Source organism: Parasteatoda tepidariorum, chromosome 9 (assembly GCF_043381705.1).
Source record: "Parasteatoda tepidariorum isolate YZ-2023 chromosome 9, CAS_Ptep_4.0, whole genome shotgun sequence".
Classification (NCBI taxonomy): domain Eukaryota; kingdom Metazoa; phylum Arthropoda; class Arachnida; order Araneae; family Theridiidae; genus Parasteatoda; species Parasteatoda tepidariorum.
The window spans coordinates 73,790,032-73,810,090 of NC_092212.1; the positions used below are offsets into that span (position 1 = coordinate 73,790,032).

The 20,059-nt window shown below is 27.5% G+C and overlaps 1 protein-coding gene across 3 annotated transcripts in view; it reads left to right on the top strand.

The window, feature by feature from the left end:
• Nucleotides 1-1,709: 1,709 nt before the first annotated feature.
• Nucleotides 1,710-20,059, top strand: part of LOC107451443 (recQ-mediated genome instability protein 1) — a 31,332-nt gene continuing 12,982 nt past the window's right edge. The window contains exons 1-8 of one of the 3 annotated variants that reach the window (XM_016067529.3): nt 1,710-2,103; nt 5,069-5,212; nt 6,473-6,586; nt 8,217-8,336; nt 11,611-11,744; nt 13,875-14,277; nt 17,763-17,916; nt 18,678-18,757. In XM_016067529.3, the coding sequence (XP_015923015.2) occupies nt 1,993-2,103; nt 5,069-5,212; nt 6,473-6,586; nt 8,217-8,336; nt 11,611-11,744; nt 13,875-14,277; nt 17,763-17,916; nt 18,678-18,757 (1,260 nt within the window). In that variant the 5' untranslated portion in view covers nt 1,710-1,992. The remainder of the gene's footprint in view (nt 2,104-5,068; nt 5,213-6,472; nt 6,587-8,216; nt 8,337-11,610; nt 11,745-13,874; nt 14,278-17,762; nt 17,917-18,677; nt 18,758-20,059) is intronic. The other 2 variants (XM_043043821.2, XM_043043820.2) reach the window with 2 other exon arrangements.

A 20,059-nucleotide genomic window follows, 5' to 3' on the forward strand; every position in this document is an offset into this window, starting at 1 on the left:
TGATAAAAACTATAGAAGATAACTAAAACAATGTCATATTTGAAGACCGTATAAATCAATACTTCTTACTTGAGTTAATGTATGAAATTCGGTTAAGAAGCACCAGGAAGCCGTTTACTAATATTTTTTTCTAAGAAAACTTCGATCAAGACTTGACTGAATAAAACAGCATTTTACTTACTATAAACTCTTAATTTTAAAAATTTGAACACTTTCAAAATGCAACTTAAATTTTTTTACCCTTGGACTCTTTTTATATTAAATAGAAAATAGAGCAAGTTACGTAAAATTTTATGATTGTGTGTTATAATTATAAAAATTAAATCTGCTGCTGGCATTGCTGACAAATTTCACGCAGGCATCCTTTATTGATTAAAAGAACCCTTGAACCGTCATTTGTCAAAATGATTTTTTTTTTTAAAATTCAAATTTAAAAAAAAAAAAATAAAAAAAAGGGAACGAAGAACTTATTAAAATTATCGTATGATGAAAGAAAGTGTGTCTAATTTATGTTATTTGCAAAATTAGATCAGTGTAGTACTAACACAAGGCTAGTTAAAAGAAGAAGAAAAAGGCAATTAAAATTTTTTTATTCAAAGTACACTTTTTTTCTTTTCTTACAAGCTTATTTAGAAAAAAATAATCAAATATTTCTTTTAAACTAAAATCTGTTCTAGTCATAGAAAAAATTGTAAAACATTAAAGTGCGCACACATTTCTGCAATCCTTGTAACAATCTGCAGGATTTAAATTAAAAAGCTATTTCATCTTTTTTTCTAAAGTAATTGAATGAAAATGTTTAAAATCATTTTACATAAATAAAAATATTCCAGTAAAATAGTTTTTAAAGCATTTTACATAAAATGGAAATATTCTTGAATTATTTCAATGATTTTTTTTTTATACTTAAAATTCACTATTGGTAAAAATTTAAATTGAAGTCAAACATTTCAAGTTTGACAAATTACTTTCGTGCAAGTGCCGGATGTGGTAATGCTGCGCTTGAATCTGAACTTATTATATTACATTACATGTAACAATACAACGTAGTTAAGAGGACGCAATACCTACCCTCTGAATGCCAGCAGCTAATGCTTTTTCTATGGGATATGGGAGCTTCATTTACTAATAACTTTTTTGCATTTTGATATTTTGAAAAAATTCTTTCAGCATTTGTGTGACTATTACAACTCTGATTTTGCCAATTCCGGTTTTTTATCTGAGTATCGCGTCCTCTTAAGCAGTGTGAGAAGCTATGCTTCAATCTTCAATGCTTGATGTAAAAAGAAAAAAAGGAAAGCAAATGAGATAGGCACAGAACAAAAAGGAGGAATGTGCTCTAGGACACCTTGAGTGACCCTGTATTTATCTGAATTCTAAAAGGGAGGTTAAACTCTTTAAAACTACTATTGTTGTAAGATTATTATGCTGATCCACGGACTTCAACAGACCCCCTCTGTCTATGGCTGACACAAAATATTTCTCCAATAAAATTCATTGAGCAAATATCCAATACAACAGTGCCATCTATTGACTATTTATTGAAATACAAAACAAAGTTGCAGTTTTTGTTTGCCGTTATTATAATTTGTTTATTTAATTCTAAAAAAATAAAATTGGTTAGTTTTTATTTCATTTTTAGCTATATTTTATAAATTTAACCCAAAAAAGAACAGCCAGTTTTGACATTGAATATTCTTTAATAATTTAACTGTAACTTTCATTGTAAATTTCAGCGCTTTATTCGGTTTGTTATTGTTTCGGTCTTGCACTGAAAATTGAAAATAGACTTCATAATATTTATAAAGTTTAAGTACTTAATATGCTTAGAAAAATGATTTAAAATAAAGTTTGGCATTATATTATTGAAAATTATGATTCTTGCATTATTGTTTCCGTGGATTTGTAAGAAATGATCTTACACTAACCAAACTCTTAATTTTCATATAATATAATGGTTTAATAAAATCTTCAATTTACGCCTTTTAAATAATGTCTTCATTTGAAATTCTCGAAGTCAAAAATTTTTTAAAAACACGTTTCATAACGACATCATCGGAGTGGGTTGAAGCCTGTATTGATTTCATTAAGCAAGAACAAATTGTAATTTTCAGTGTTTTCTTTCACATCATTTGTTTATAAATACTGAATTATATAAAACATATGAGTCCTAAATAATGTTTTCTGTTGTGAATATTGTTTCTTTAATTACTGAAATTCATAATTTGAAATTTAATCATCTAAGCTATTCTCTTGTAATCTTTAATTATAACTTGTGTAATCAATAACTAAAAACTTGTTATCTTTAATCATACTCCAATATCACAGAAAAATAATATGGATTCTCTATATGTGTCTGCTATAAGAAAAAAATCTGATTAAATCGAATATACTCGAGTTTCACTAAAATATTTTGGTCAAACAAAATTTCCCCCTGATTTCTGTGTTACTTAAATTAAGTACTTCTATTGTCTCCTGATTTCTAAAGAATTTAAAAGGGAAGTCCTTTCTGTATCCGTATCTAAGCCAAAACAATTATCAAGGCTTGCAAGAAACTTTTATATGAATAAATAATAATAGTAAAAAGCACAAAAGCAGACCAACTTGGAAAGTATAACTTGTAGCATCTTCCAGGTAAATCATAACATATTTTTGTAAGTTCAAAAGCTTTTTGGGGCCTTGGTTAATGTAGTAGGCACAAACAGATATTGATACTGAACTATTCCCATTTATAAAATGCATCTTTGAATTCCAACTCTTAAAAACTTTTCTTTGATAACTTCATGAAATTCTAATAAGAAAGAGATTACCATCTGTGAAAGGAAACCTCTGGAATTATCTATTCCTAAAAAAGTAGATTTACAAGGTATATGAATGGTTAAAAATGTCTGTACATAAACTAGGAAAGAACTCACTTATTTTCTGAATACAAAGGATATTAATATTTTCGAGGAAGTAGTTCTGTTAAGGCTAAATACAAGTAATTTACTGTGAGATCTCCTTTCTAAATGCATATGAAATCTTATTTTTATAATTTGCAGAATTTTTGAAGAACATTTATTCAAAATTGTAGATACATAGATCTTTTATATTTGTAAATTTATAGTTACAGTTGAACTATATAACCCCATTCTCCATGAACCACACTAGTTTTGTGAAATAAAAAATTTCTGTAACTAAGTAAAAACTATTAACTTTTTATATTATTTGCTTAGTGGTTAGAGCTTCAAACGTTAAGTAAAGCAAAATTGAGGAATTTGTTTGTTGCTCATTCAAATGCTGCAGAAATTTTTTTTTCGTTGAATAATAAATTCTTATGTGCATATTTTGTGAGTAGCTAATCTGTAGGAGGTAATCTCTTTCAGACAGTTATTGTTATCTTTAGTTGGTAAGTTTAAAGATAAGTAAAAAAAAAAAATTATAACACAAAAGTAAATCAAAAACAAAGCCTCTAGTTTTGAAGTTTGCATTATGAAAATCTTCTACCGTATGAAAGAATTCTCCTCAGTATCCTTTTAAAAATTTATTCGAAGCAGTTAAATTTTTTGTATTTAGTCTGGGCGCTGAGACAATTGCAGGGGTCTGTCTAGGTTTTTCTGACAGGTACCTATTTTGTGAAAATTTAGACATAATTTGTGAAAAATTAAAAATTATATTTAAAAATCCAACACAAAAATATGGCAAGAATATGGATTTATCATTTTTTATGGAATACAAAAATAAAATTTTAAGAAAAATATTTTGTGAAACTACCGTTTTTCCTAAAATTAAATTTGTGAAACTACCGTTTTTCCTAAAGTTGAATTTGTGAAAGTACCGCTAAACGGTAGTAAATTCGGTCTGGACAGACCCCTGAATTGTCTCTCTCCCCCCCCCTCATTGCTTATGGGCTTGGTAATTCTAAACAATAATGTTTTTGCATGTGGTGATTAAGAAGAATCAGAAATGTTAAAAGAGGCTAAATCATCAGAAAAAGGAAATGACCAAACCAAAGAATTTCAGCAAACAGTAAAATCAAATTTAATAATAATGATATTGTTTGGAATATTCTTGAAAATGTTTACCAATTATATTTACTATTTAATCATTAAACTTTTTCCATAATATCGGACTATTGCTGTAGAAGTTTCAGAAAAAGTTATTTGTGTATAATTTGGGAGCATGCATTTTTCTAACTGTATTTGTTGAAGTTTGCATGAAAGAGAAAGATAATGCAGCTCTTATATTTTTTTGAATTGTAACATAATATAAAACTTTTTACGTCATTAATAAAAGTTTTGATATAATTTTATTTTTAACATTCAATTTCTCAGATACTATTTGACCGATTTCACTCAAATTTTGTATTTTGTCATGTACCTCTTTTAGAATGATGTAAAAATTTTATACTATTATTAAATTATACAATAAAATTAATGCATAACTACTTACTACAAGTTATTTTTTTCTATGGAATTATCTTTGGATTACCGAATTTTATAATTGTGGGCAAAATTTTTTTAGTTTGCTTAGAAAGTTCTCAAGATGTGACAAAATACGCAAAAAATTCAATTAACATTAAGGGGTTCAAACATTATAATGCTCTCCTGACCAAACTGTAAGAACTATATTTGCCAGATTGTGACTGCCCCCTACATTTTTGGGGTCAGAAATCTGAATCTGTCAAAGAAAGGTACGTTTATGGAGCGGAAGTACATTTTTTTCCTGATTTAGTAATTTAAAATATCGTTTGATCTAATTAATTACCATATTTGAGGCCTCCCCCTCGTACCTTTAAGATTGAGTCCTAGAACGTGAAGATCCAATCATTAGATCAAAAGTTATTCAGGGTGGTTCGTTTTTTATTTCGCACACTGTACATTTGTGTGAAATAATGGTTCTCAAACTGTAAATGTTGTTTTATCAAAACAATATTTTTCATTCTCCTAACTTACAACTATTGCATTACTTGTATTGCAGACTTTTTAATTATTTGCGTTATAGCATTTTAATACTTTTATTTTGTTCAGAATATATGTAGTACTAGCTTTTTATTCATTTAAATTTTTAAAGACTATCTTTCTTATAGGATGCTATATCTTCAAGTAGTCTGAAAGAGTGTGTGTATAATCAATGGTTGTCAGCTGACTTGGAAGAAATAGGAGTTTCTTCTTTGCCACGGGACTTACTTACCATTCAAAAAACTACTTTAAATGGCCCCTTCGCATTACAGGTAAACATTTCACCTAATCTACCTAATGAGGCAAACCATATATTTTATTAGGTGTGCTAAATTGGCCAATTCATACTTTCCTTATTCCAATGGCCATCAACCTTAAAGATTTTTAATTCATCTGAAACAAAAGTTGCTTAGAAAAAAAATTAAATGATTTATCTAGGGTTCAAAATTATGGTAGTTCTAGTCTAGAATCTCCATAAAATAAATATTAGTGGTCTCTGAGAACAATAATTGATGTAAAGGAATGTTATGCTGTTAGGTCTTGTTTTGATTATTTTCCAATTATGACTAAACTTATTTCTATATAAAAAAATAATATTTATTGAAGATTTTTTTACAATAATGTTGCTATTCGGTATTTGGCCGAATATTTGGCTATACGTCCAAATCACTATTCGTTTCATCCCTAGAATGTACTATATTACTATTTATATTATTAGCTATTAAATTTATTATTTATTTTAATTACTTCCTTCAGTTGTTCTTTTGAGCATGAGAAGTCTTGCAGTCCAATACAAATAAGAAGTATCTCCGGAAGTGGAGTCATTAAAATTATTATGATTATATATTTATATATTTGAAAATTATAAATTTAATAGCATATTTCAAAGTAAAGATTTCAGACAATTTATAATTGATGTTTTATGCGTAGAACTATATTACTATTTATTTGATTTGCTATTAAATTTATATTTTTTGATTTATATATTTATTATTAAAGCTTTATTTTAGGTTTATTATATTTGCAATGTTGGGAAACCAGTATATACTCAATTACAAGATTCGAACAAGCATACAAATTCTATTTATAATTGATTCTTCATATATTGTACTACATTGCTATGTATTTTATTTTCTATAATTATGTTTTTCGTTAAGATGTTTAGAATAAAAACTTTATTTTAGGCTAATTTTGTCCGTGATGTTCGGGGACCAGCATATGCTTATTTACAAGATTGGAATGAGCATGCAAATTCTATAATTGATTTCTTATCGATTGTACTACATTACTATTTATATTTATTTTATTTGCTAATAAATTTATATATTTCATTTATATATTTATTTTTAACACTTTATTCTGGTTAATTGAATCCAAGATGATGGGAAACCAGCATATACTCAATTACAAGATATGAACAAGCGTACAAATTCTATTTATAGATGATTCTTTATAGATTGTATTATATTACTATTTATTTTATTTGCTATTAAATTTTTTATTACATATTTATAAAAAAAATTTTATTGTAGGCTAATTTTATCCGTGATGTTGGGAAACCAGCATATGCTCAATTTCAAGATTTAAACAAGCGTACAAATTCAAATGAAGAGTTTTCTGCTGCACCATTGCCAACAGTTCCGGCGGTAAATTTTAAATCTTCCTACTCACCCAATTTAAATTTACCTGTAAAGTCTTTCATTTTAATTTTTTCAAATTAATTCACTTTATTTTTTATTTTATTCATAAATATAATCGTACCTTCCAGCATTTAAAGGGTTAGAAAATTATTTTTTCCAATGTTAGTGAACTAAAAAATTTTTTATAAAACTTATGCTAGATTTCAAGATTGTATATCTAACCTTTTATATATTTGATTACATTATTTGTTTATAGTGGTGAGTAAAATTCTTTTATATCAACTTTACTTAAATGTTACATTGCCACTAGGAAAATGTTTTTCTAAAACTATTTAAATTCCATAGTTGTTGGAGAATATGCTTTCATTCTAATTATAAATTTTTAATTTTAATAAATTATGAAAAATATAGTATAATATTCTTTTTTTAAAATATATTCTTTCCTCTTTTATCTAAAAATTTTTATATCTTATTTGAAAGATCACTGTCATCAATTTTGTTTTGATTTGATTTTTGGATATGCTGTTACGATTGTTATTTATGAGAATGTAATTGTGAAATCAAATAATTATATGCTGTTATTTAATGTTGCATAAATGTAAACATTTGATTTGTTATAGCCAAACTTAACATAACTATTAGAATATTTAACTATTTTTTAATTCAGTGGTTCCTAAATAGTGTTTTGCAGAACCCTAGAGTTGTTTTGAAGGTTCACAGAACTTCCAAGAGTTAGAATTTTTAATGAATAATGATTTTTGAAAGAAGTAATTATCTATATATTTAACCACATGCATTTGTAAAAGATTTGCTTTAATATTTCTCATCGAGCTTTACAATTCAAAATAAAATGAATATGCTACTCTGATAACCATTCTCAATATTTATAACAGTTTTTTTTTGTTGTTTTCATTTCAACAAAACACGTAATTAAGTTTATTTGATTCATTTTCATGTTATCTCTTGCTTTGGGTTCTGCATAAGGAGGTTTGGTCATTTAGCATTCCATAGCCCAAAAAAAGAATTTGGAATCCACTGTTTTAATTCTTTGAAAAATATTTTATTGGGATACATAATTCTATTGATAAAAAAGTGATGTCTCCCTGATTACAAAGCATTTATATTTTTTATGGATCGTAATATTACAAAAGGGGCAACTGTCAACGAAAAATTATGTGTTTAAATTAAGCAATACTTTCTAAAATTTCCTACCTCGATGCATAAAACCTACTCACACAAAATAAGAAACACTATTTTGATTAACAGTAATAAAAAAAAGAAGGAAAATTCTTTTTTTATGGAAGTAAATGTTAAACTTTTCTTCATTTTATTATTTTTAAAAAAAAATAAAGCAAACAATTTTGAATAAAAAAAACTAATAGTCATTTCGTGCATTCCAAGCTAAAATTTTGATTTTTTTTAAACATGTAGAGTAATATTAACATTTGTTTCCAATTGTGTGTGTTAACTGCTACCTAATCTCTTAATTAAAAATCAGTTATCTTAATTTTTTATGATAATAATGATTATTAATGTCTACCAATAACAATTTTACTATATGGAATACTATAAGCTATTTCTTAAATCCTTTTTTTCCTTTATTACATATTGTATTAAAGACCATCACTAATTTCAGTGGGAAGCTAAACCTACCCGAATGCTCATGCTAAATTTAACAGATGGATGTACTACAGTTCAAGGTATGGAGTATAGGCCAATCAACACATTATCACTATCTCTTCCACCTGGAGTTAAGGTATCACCATTTCTAACCATCTATTAAATTTAGTAAAGTTTAGTAACTTCACTCATAGCCTTGGTTGCTCAGGGGATAAAGCTTTCATGAGGCAAGCCAGGTTTGAATCTCAGTGGTGGTTGGTTGTTTTCTTCCCCCAGCTCAGTCTGACTGTAGTGCTAGCGTAAAATTGGGAGATTTCTGTGGTTTTCCTCTCCATATAACGCATATGTGGGTTAGTTCCATCAAAAAGTCATATTTAGTTCAGGTGCTTGATCCATTAGTTTCTTAGTGTTCTGGGTTGGATTCCAAATTACAAGGTTACGGAGTTGAACATTGATAGTTATGAACTCAAATTTGAATCAGCTGTTCAACGCGTTATAAAATAAAATAACTTCATTCATGTTAATCCCGCCCTTTTTACAGAATTAGTTTTTTTCACCTCAACATTAAACACCTCTTTTCATCATATAAGTCAATAGCAGGTACTTGACCCCAAGGTTGTTGCTCAGTAGGTGTATGACATATAGGTTACTGTAGAAGATGAATTTTTAAAAGAAATAAAATCTTATTTCCATATTAAATTTTTTTTTTTTTAATTTTAAATAACCAAATCTATTTATTCACATTCAGAAATCCAAAATATGACTGATATAAATGTTAAATACTGCTGTGTGCATCCTGTTTGAGCTCTTATTTTTAAAAAAAATTGTAATTTTATTTATTGTATTGTTAGTTTATTGTCTGTTATAAATAACTTTAATTTTGTACCTGAAACGATCTGTGATTATTCGAGTTGTTTTTGGAACCTTTCAATGTGTGTTTTTGGTTTCGATTGCAGGCATTTTTTCCCAAATTTTTTGTAGCAGCGACATTTTTATTTTCTAAGAGTAGAGACTGAAATGCTACTCTTCAATCAGAGTGATGAAAGTTTTTTTCTCATTGCCTTTAATTTTTTTTTTACATGATTTTCATAAAAACTAAAAATTTCCATTTTTCACTAATAGTTTTCATTATTAATTAAAGTTGTATTGCTTTTATTTTTCAGATTGCTGTCTATCCTTTTATCAATTATTATTATTTTATTTTAAATAGTCATTATACAGTTATTCACTAAATTTTTTATAGTATAGTTTTGATTGTATATTAATTTACGTTGAATTGCACTTTGTTTTCAGATTGTTTCTATCCTTTTAACAATTATTATTATTTTATTTTAAATAGTCATTATACACTGGGGTTATTCACTAAATTTTTGATAGTATAGTTTTGATTGTATATTAATTTAAGTTGAATTGCACTTTGCTTTCAGATTGCTGTCTATCCTTTTATCAGTTATTCTTATTTTATTTTAAATTGTTATTTAACTCAGGGGTTATTCACAAAATTTTTGAATGCATAGTTTTGATATATTTCAAAACTTTATTTTAATACTTTTCCGTTTGAAATGCTTACATGTATTTTTTTTTATTTAATAATGATTAATGAAAAAAACTTACTAATTCTAAAAAATCACAATCTAAAAAATTATGCATCGAGCTGACCTATCATGTTTCAGTCTTTTAGACATCTTATTAAAAAAAATAATAAACTTAAAAAAAGCAACATTTTTCCTGTGGAATTTTTTTTCTTCTTAATGTGTCTGATTGCTAATTGGAAAATGATATATTGTATTGGAACTGAATTCATCTCCCCTCCTCTTTTGTTTATGAACCCTGATTTGGATTGTGTATAATATAGAAATTGATCTGTTGAAATATGAATTTCAATTTCCATCACTGTAAAAGAATTAAAGGTAAGTACAAAAGTATAAATATTTACCCAGTTGAGCATATTTGGTCCTTAAATTTTAAAATTTTTCTTGAAGCCTCCACCACTTTTGTTTATGAACCTTGGCATAGATTAGTTAACTCTAAATTCATACCTGTCAACTTTCATTCTTTCCGAAAATGGATTTTCATAGTATGTAGTAGTAAAGCAATTTCGGAAAAACAATCTTACTCAAAAATATACAGTAGAGCGCCGATTATCCGAACCCTTATTATCCGAACGTCCAATTATCCGAACATTGTCACAATTCGATTTTTTTTAAAGTTTTGAATACTTTTTAACTTATTGACAATTTTTCTAAATTTAGAAGAATAAATAATATCCCTTACATCTGAAGACCATATTTAATTTACAACCTTTTTTAGCAGTTTTATTATAGTAGCTATACATACATGTATTGTTATACAGTTAAACCTACATATCCCTTTAGCCCTCTTCAACTGAAAATTATCTTCCAAGAATGCGAGCTTCATTTTGACAGTCTGCAATGGAATGAAGGAGTTTATGAATAGATAAGTGCTGAAGTTCTATAATTGAGGATGGATAGTTGTCCCTTATGGTTAATGATTAGTGATTACAGTGCTTGGAATATAAAATCTTGGAATAAAATTCTTAACAGAAAAACATACGAAACTGAAGTTTCTGAACCAACAGATCTTCCGGATGAAAAGATGCCAGGTTATACAGCAGAAGAAATAGAAGACTGGTATCGAGACACAGTAATTGACAAAAAAATTATAAAAAACTGAAATATGATAAAAATAATTCAAAATGAAAAAAAAAGTTTAAAAAAATAAATAAAAAATATTTAAAAATTGAAAAAAAACCTTTTAAACATGCCTGAGCTATTTTAGATAGTACTACCAGTCCTAAGCCTACAAAAAGTTTGAAGAGAAGTTAGTGCATAAATAATAATAATTTAAACTAGATTTTAATCAACTTTCCAGTTATCCGATCTTTTCGTTATCCGAACCACGTTCGGTCCCGAGCAGTTCGGATAATCGGCTCTCTACTGTATTTATATTTTGACCAGGTTGAAATTCACTACAGTAAAGACTATGCTTTTATACATTTGTTGTAATTATTTACATGTAGTGGTGGTCAAGCCCATTTATAATTATTATTATAATTCAAAAAGTTTAATGGAATAACATGAGTTTAGCTACCACTATAGGAAAATAAAATCTTCTGCGAAAACAGGGAGAGTGTGCAGCTATGTAAATGTAATATAAAAAATGATCTGTTAAAATATCCAGTTTTTTTCTAACTATATCTGTAAGAAAATAAAATGATTTACTGACTGTTTTATTGGAAAGAACATCAACATTTCTTGAACTTTTGAAATTCCCTCTGATATACTTCTTGAATTTTTTCTGCCTATTTTTGTGTATGTATTCTAATATAAATCTCAATTTACAGTTTTTCTTATGATCTCTATAAAGAAACAAAATAATTTTTTATCTAGGTTTTGATTCAAGGTCCAGTTGATTGTCGATTTGGAGTAATTTTACTTACACCTGAAAAAATAAAGGTTTTAGGAGGAGAAGTAGAAAGCAAGTTAGAACAGTTCTCTCAACAAGCTTTGCTCAGACAAATGCTGTAAGTAAATACTTTGTGTTTGATAAATCGCTAATTCTCAAAATTATTTAGTTTATTTGTTAATTATTAATTTTTTTGAAAATGATATTTCATCGTGTTAAGCATCTTTCAAGGTAAAGTAGAATTTAAAATAGGTTGAAAACACAGAAATTTTTTTTTTCAATATATATATGTATATATAAATATTTTATATTTGTGTATTAAAGGAGTCTTCATAAAGCTATTATATTATAGCCCCAATATTGTTTAATTAATTGTGTTAATAGGTATTACTGATATTGTGTTAGTGCAGACTGAACTGTGTAGGGGTCAGGAAAGTGGTCTTGCATCAGAAAGGTTTTGGGTTCAAATCCCGGGCAAGGCGTGGTTGTTCTTTTATTATCTGTCCTTACTTTGGGAGCAACATTGGTTCGTCTAATATCTTCCCTGTAAGTGCCTGAATGCAGGGCCGTCTTTAAACTATTTGAGGCCCTGGGCACATTAGGATCATGGGGCCCCTATGACCTTGAGAAAACACTATTTAGTTACAATAGATAAAGAAAGACAAACAAGGTTCTAAATTTATTTTTATTTAGTTACTAGCTATAAAAAAATAGGAAATATAAAAAATAATCTACAAAAGTAACTCGCTTAACTTAAAATCCTTAGATTAATTCTATGTTGATTGCAAAGGTACCCTTCTAGATTTAAGATGAGCAAANTCAAATAGATTTAAAAAAAATTTAAAAAACTGTCACATTAACACTATATTATAGCCAATTTAAATGTTGAAACAAAATACAGAAAAATTTTTCCTCATATATTCTTTCAAAAAGAATCATTTGAATAAAAAAAGAATTAATTTGCCTCTATGGTTTGATTTAGTTACAGGCTCATTTAAATCTCACATCTAAAAACTTTCTATTGATACTGTACATGATAAAGTAGCCTAATAAATAAAATGGATAGGGCAAATTAAGGTGGAACAAAATTTGATCACCATTACAGTAAAAATAAGTAAGTAAAGTTATAAAACCATTTATAAATTTCAGCATAATAATACCTAAAAAATCAATAAATTTAGCTGCTATATTATATTTTTTTAATTCTGTGGTTGCTAGATTTTATTAATGGGATGATGTAGTGTATGTATGGACCTACAAATTACGTGAAATGTTTTTAAAGTTATGCAAAAAAAAATTTTTTTTTTTTTTTTAATTGTGCAAACAGTTAGCAGGCATCCTAGAAAACAATTAAAACAGAAAATCTTAGTTTGGGGAAGAAAAAAAACTTAGCATTTTTTTTTGCTTGTTTTAATTTAATATTTTGCAATAAAGATTTTAAAAAGTTGCTTTATATCCATATTCACCATCATAGTGATTATCAAAATGAATTTAGTGCTGAAGTTTACCATTCAACTGTTTTTGTTTAGTAAAATTTTTGCCTTATCAGGATACAGCTTTTTCATAGTCTTCTGAATAAGGTAGCAAAGCTGCCTTGCTTTCTTGTAAGTTCTAAAAATTTCTCTAATACTATCCTATCTCTAAATGCCAGGATCTGATTTAGTCTAGCTTTCTTTATATATATATTTTTTTTTTGCATCTTAATCAAATTTCATAGATTCACCCACTTTTAGAATATTTTTTAATGTACAGTCACCATCAATATAAGTCACCATCAATATACAGTCACCATCAATATCACCATCAATATATATCACCATCAATATATAAGTTTGTTTTTTGTTTTACCTTAAATACTCAAGCAGCTTACAATAAAGTTCAATGCTGTTAATAAAACAAAATCTTGCAAAGTCAAGATATTCTTAGGTAAGTTGCTAAAAATTTCTCAGAATTGAAAAGAGTAGTCTTGAATATGTTGCTAAAAAGATTCTTAGAATTAAAAAGAATAGTCTTGAAAATGTAGCTTTAGGGATTTTAGAATTAAAAAGAAAATTAAGTTGCTTGAGAAAAAAACAACAACATAAAACTGTTAAATAGAGACATTAGGCTGAAAAATAAAAACTATGCGACTTTTCAGTGACTATGGTTTATAATTCAAAATCATGCTGATTTCGGCATCTATACAATTTGATGAACCTCTAAGTATATGTAGCATGTATGATTTTGTATATGGTCATCTTATTTTTAGGAACCTTCCCGCGCCTGAGGAATCATTAACGGAAAATAATAATTTAGATGTAAACAATGCTGTGCAGCCTAGTACTGAGATTGAAGATGTATCTTTACCCCCTGAAAACACTGATATCATTCAGCAACATTCAGTTTCATCATTCAGACAAAACGATGGTAATCCTAGGAATGTATCAACTCGTGGGAGTGCTGTATCCAGGAAGACTTCTAATAGACGAAACAATGGGACAACGAACACTTTGAGGAACTATTTCAGCTCCCCAAATCAAGTTGTTGGTGTAAATCAAGATGGGATTGATGATTTGAATGCTTTTGATGATGAAGATGATGATTTTGTTCAAAGTTTGAATTATGAAGCTATTGATGAATTGGAAAAGGAGATCAGCTCAACACAGAGTCAGGTATTAATATTTATTATATTTTTTATTTGTGTTTATTTCCATCAGATATAGTTTAATATTTTTTATTTGTTTACTTACTGTTCAGAGAAGTTTGCTTATTAATATGAAATATGTTGCTATTTCAATATGATTGTGTTTCTCCTAATTTTTAATTTGCAGGGCAAAAATATTAAATTATATAGAAATAATCATGTTTATTATGTCATAATGTAAGATGTTTGAAATAGATAATATACTGTACTCTATTATTAGTAGAGTTCAAGCCATGGTAACAATTGTCGCCAAATGTCCCTAAAATCATATGCAAAAGCGACAAATTTACAATCTTGAAATTTTTCAATTTACAAAATAGTACAGAAAAATAGTTTTTTGCATAGAACTCTATGCATTTAAAAAGTATTTGTTCTACCAATTTTATTGCTCTATGTGTGGAATGGAATTCAAACATGGGGTATTCATCAGAAAGTGGAATAACAGAAGTGTTGGCCTAAAACCAACACGCTTGATATTTTAGTAAATAACGACAGACCACCAGCTGCACTTTTTGTTTTTTATTAATAACANTTTTTATTTGTTTACTTACTGTTCAGAGAAGTTTTCTTATTAATATGAAATATGTTGCTATTTCAATATGATTGTGTTTCTCCTAATTTTTAATTTGCAGGGCAAAAATATTAAATTATATAGAAATAATCATGTTTATTATGTCATAATGTAAGATGTTTGAAGTAGATAATATACTGTACTCTATTATTAGTAGAGTTCAAGCCATGGTAACAATTGTCACCAAATGTCCCTAAAATCATATGCAAAAGCGACAAATTTACAATCTTGAAATTTTGCAATTAACGAAATAGTACAGAAAAATAGTTTTTTGCATGGAACTCTATGCATTTAAAAAGTATTTGTTCTACCAGTAGCCCTTTGCGCTCCCGTACCACAGGTCCTGCAGAGATGCCAACTGCTTTGGACAAGCCAAAATAATTAAATAAACGGTAGATAACTACAAAGTAATTTTTGCAAATATTTGACTGTTTTTGCTTGCTTTTTGAAGGGTATAGCATGACATAAATACTCTAAAGTGGTGAATTATATAAGTCTACGAATTGTATAGAAATAGTGGTGGATAACAATCTACTAAATTGAATTTATTAAACCAAGAATCACAATTGACAAACTACCACTTTATAATATATATTTACTGTCCAAAGCAAGTTGGCATCTCTGGTCCTGGGTTCGATCCTCGGGACGGGCAAGTTTGACTCAGCCTTTCATCCCTTCAGTGGGTCGATAAATGAGTACCAAGCATGCTTAGGAACTAAACACTGGGGGTTTCGCGTTCTGCTGACCACCTAACCGGAACATCTGCTCCTACACCCCAGAGCCCAAGGTCAAGAAAACTGAGAAGGGCACAGTAGTCCTTGGCTCTCTATGGGCTGTCGCGCCACTGAGTTTAATTTAGTTAATTTAAAATTTTATATTTTGATAATAATATTTTGTTAGTTTTTGCTTTCTCTGTTTTCTACATTTATTTATTTATGTGGTCTCTGCATTTTAATCTTTATGTTGATTCTATTTACTAATATTAGTTAAGCTTTTTTGCACTTTATTCTAATAACTACCAATCTTTGATCATTATGGGCTAATGAACTTAGTTTTAGGGCTCTTAGCTTTTTTAAATAATTTTTGATGTGTACCATAACATGAATTATTGTAATTGTTAAGTTTGATTTCCCTCAAGTTAGTCTACCATATTAATTTTTTGGACCACTAAATTTTAATTGCTGGTGTGAACCCTAATTATTAGTCTTTGCTAATTCACAGTCATTCTTTTATTATTATAAAACCCTTTTAATGACATATATGTCCAACATATAATTTGGATATAATGTATGTGCCCTACTTAAATTTTAGAAATACTTTATTAGAATAAAGCTTTGGTTGAAAACCTAGTGTGTTGAAAACCATTTTTCCAGTAAATTAGAAAATTAATAGTAAGGCATGATGCAACAATATAACTTCTCTTACATACAATAGTAAAGTAAGAATAGTTTTACGTTTTTGTCAATCGCTTAAATTAGATTTAAATTGTATTTTTAATCTACTCTATTTATTTGCATAGAAAATGAGAGGACAAAAATTTTCTGAAAAAGTTACAGTTCAGAACTTTTTAAATATTAAGCAGGAACCATAGACTTTAGTTTAACCCCTCGGTAGTTTAGTGATTATGCAAGGTTACATATCTTATTTATGACTTTTTTGTATCTAAATTACAGCGTGTGCATGTTTTTTAGTCTTTTCTATTTGTAAGCATGTCTTTTTTAAGCGTTTTTTTATTTGTAAGCGTTTTTTTTTTACATGTCTCTTCTATATATGTAAACGTGTCTTTCATTTTAACATTCTTTTCTTACATGTTTTTTCTATTTTTAAATAAACAAGAAATTATCTTTTGCATTCCTGAGGAGAATCAATGTTGAAACATGATTTTCTATGTGCGCAATTGTTAGATAAATTAATTTAACCTTTTCATTCAAAAATTGTTGGTATGGCTGATTTATGTATATCCTAATGCTTTATCGTTACATTCACACATACAGTGAAAACTTGCTATAGCAAGTAGTACAGCGTATTTCGACAAGTCCATTATTATGACAAACTTCCAAGTCACCATTTTGTATTCAAATTTTGTACTTATAGAGTTAAAAAATGCTCTCTTTCCACAGTAATGACAAAAAGGTTTTCAGGGGAATAGTTTTTTCTACTGTTTAAGTGAGCAATATGAAAAAGGAAATATGAGAAAGGTTTTATATGAAAAAAGTTTAAATGAAAATCTTTTTATTTATTTCTGGCGTCAATATATTAAAGCAAAAAATAAAAGCATTTCCTTTTTAAAATAATGTGCTTATAATCACTTATCTTCTTCCTTACAAAAAAAAAAGTTCTTTTTCTACTTTTGAAAAATCCTGCTGAGCACTTCAAAAGAATGCACATTTAGTTCAATTTACTGTTCAATTCATTAATAATTATGTTGAAAGTTGCATTCAATGTGTAATAATATAAATAATAAGTAAAAAAATACAAATAATACTAATACAAAAAATATTACCAATACAAATAGTAATACTAATACAAATTCTTTTTTAACTAATTTTTCCATTAAAATATTATAATTTGACTATTAGTATTGAAACAAATTGACTGTGATATAGGTGGAGAAAAATTAGCTTGTGTTCAAGGAAGGTAAGATTTTGAAATAAAAATATTGAATTCGTCTTGCCAAATAAAAATTTATCAAATAAAATATTAAAGGAGGTTAGAGATATGCTACAAAAGGATAACATTTATTGATATTGTAGTTTAGTTTACCTGTCATTTTTTTTTTTTTTTTGTATTTCATTTCAAATAAATTATTGTAATAATAAATTATGCTGTTTCTATAAAATAAAATAAAGAACAGTTTAAATCTGTATGTAATTTTTTTCCAGAGCGTTGCAGGTGTTCCGGAAACTGATAATATTTGGCAGGAAGATGAAGATGTTCTTCAAGACTTGATGAATTTTCAAGAGGAAAGTCCAGTGTTTGAAATGCCGTTTGAAATTCCTGATGAAAATCCAATGGAAAGTACCAGTTTACAACCTGGTAATGTTTATGCTGCTTTTGTACTTTTGATTTAAAATACGACTATACTGCATGATGCATGCTATTTTTAAATAATACTCTTTGAATTTTTTTTTTTAATGATGAACTTTTTGGATTATTTGAAAAAGCCTTTTAAAACATATCATAGTTTAATTCTTCATAATCATATTTAAATGGATTTTGCTAAATCTTCTGATATTACATGTAACAGAACAAAGCATGCTGTATTTATTGGGAACCTTCACGAAATTTTTTTTATAAAAGCAGGATATCAAAGGAAGTAGGTACTGATAAAAATATCAGGAATAAATGTCCTAATTATTAAATAGAATGTCATCCCAATTATTATTATCTCCCCCGTAATATTTCAACAATAGTAAGAAAAAAATGTTCAGGAATCAATAATTCAAACTCAGCTTAGTTAAAAACAGTTATAATAAATAAAATTAATTAATCATTTTGCATTTATTTAGCAGATAGATAGAAAAAATTTTATTCATTTTTTTAATGTGAAATTTAGAGTTATTGTAACTGTGTGTTTTAATTTGTTTTGTTTATAATGAATTATAAACTATTCAATATATAATTATCAATAAATAATAATCAATAACTAAAGTAGGTCATTAGTTTCTTATAGTTTGTGTTATACTGAGATATAAAAATATGATTTTTTATTATATGTTTTAAGAATGTAACTTGTTTTTATTCTGATAATAAAATTATTTATATTGTAAAATCTAAATTCCCCCCCCTATATTTAGATTCTCTACGAAAATCACCATTTACTTATTTATCAGCTGCACTTAATCAAAATCTAAGTGATTGTATAGTAACAATTAAGGTATGTATTATAAAATTTGCATCAAAATTTATGAAACATGCCAAAATCAAAATTTGTTTTATTTTCTTTTTTTGTAATATTATTAAAGTGTGTTATAAAATATTTATAAGATGTTGTTGCTGCATAATGGTTTAAAAGTAATCCTCTATTTCTGGATATGTTCAAGTAACAAATGAAGAGTGTGATAATACTATAAAATCAATTCATGTATTTTTTAAGTGCAATAAATTTATTGTCAGTGGCTACTAATCTTGAAAAATTCTTTCAACTTTCTATATTTTTTTACTCAATTGTACCAGTGTTTTTAAGCTTACAAATATGGACAAAAATATACTTATTGATTACAATTGCATAAACTTACTGTACGCTTTTATAACCATGCATTTATTTTGTTATATTTTTTTTTTTTACAATTAATATTACTTTTAATTCAAATATTTATTTAAATAAGGGTAGTGTTTTAGTATGACTTGTACTTTTAGAATACTTATATTTTTTCCCCTCAGTATGCTTCCTTTCTTTATTCTTATGGTATCTGTTTTGTAATTAATACTTTATTTTTGGAATATTTCGCTAGTTTATCTTGAAATAATAGCATTATAGCTCTAATATAGCTTAGTGGTTTGAAAGCTGAGTTCACAACTGCAGACGTATACTGTGTCAGGGACGTATGCAAGGGGGGGTTAGGGGTTTAAACCCCTCCTCCTTGAGCTCAGACAAAGTGAATTTACAAAATAATACAGACAAAAAAAAAAAATTTAGTAGAAATTATGCGGGTTATTATTTTTTAGGACTATATATTTTTATTTGCCATATGCCTACTTTTTTTTTCTCACGGTATTTCTCAGAATACTGATAAAACATTTACTATAATAGGATTGTATTTTTGAAACCAAATTCAAGTGATACTGTTACGGGCGAGCCCCGATCACTGGTTCCTTTCTGACCTGCCAGTCGCGATAGTATTCGAGACTGGCTGGCATTCGCGAGGTCTGGAATCCTAGACGTTCTGTCGTCTTTGAGACAATTCGAGAATTTTATAAATGCGGTTAAAAAAAATTATATGAAAGGGGGTTACATTTATCTTCGATTTTAGTCAGACTAAGAGTTATCTCTGCCGCTTGTCCTTCGGAGCTTGTTTCTAAATCTGTTTTGTTTTCTCGTTGAAGTTATTCATTCCAGCTCGAAACTTTGAGATCGTAGCTTAGTGGATATTTCTATGCCAATATATATGTATATATTTTTGCTGTTCTTGGATCTTTAGGATGTCTAAACGCAAGAATTTAACAATTTTTAATTACT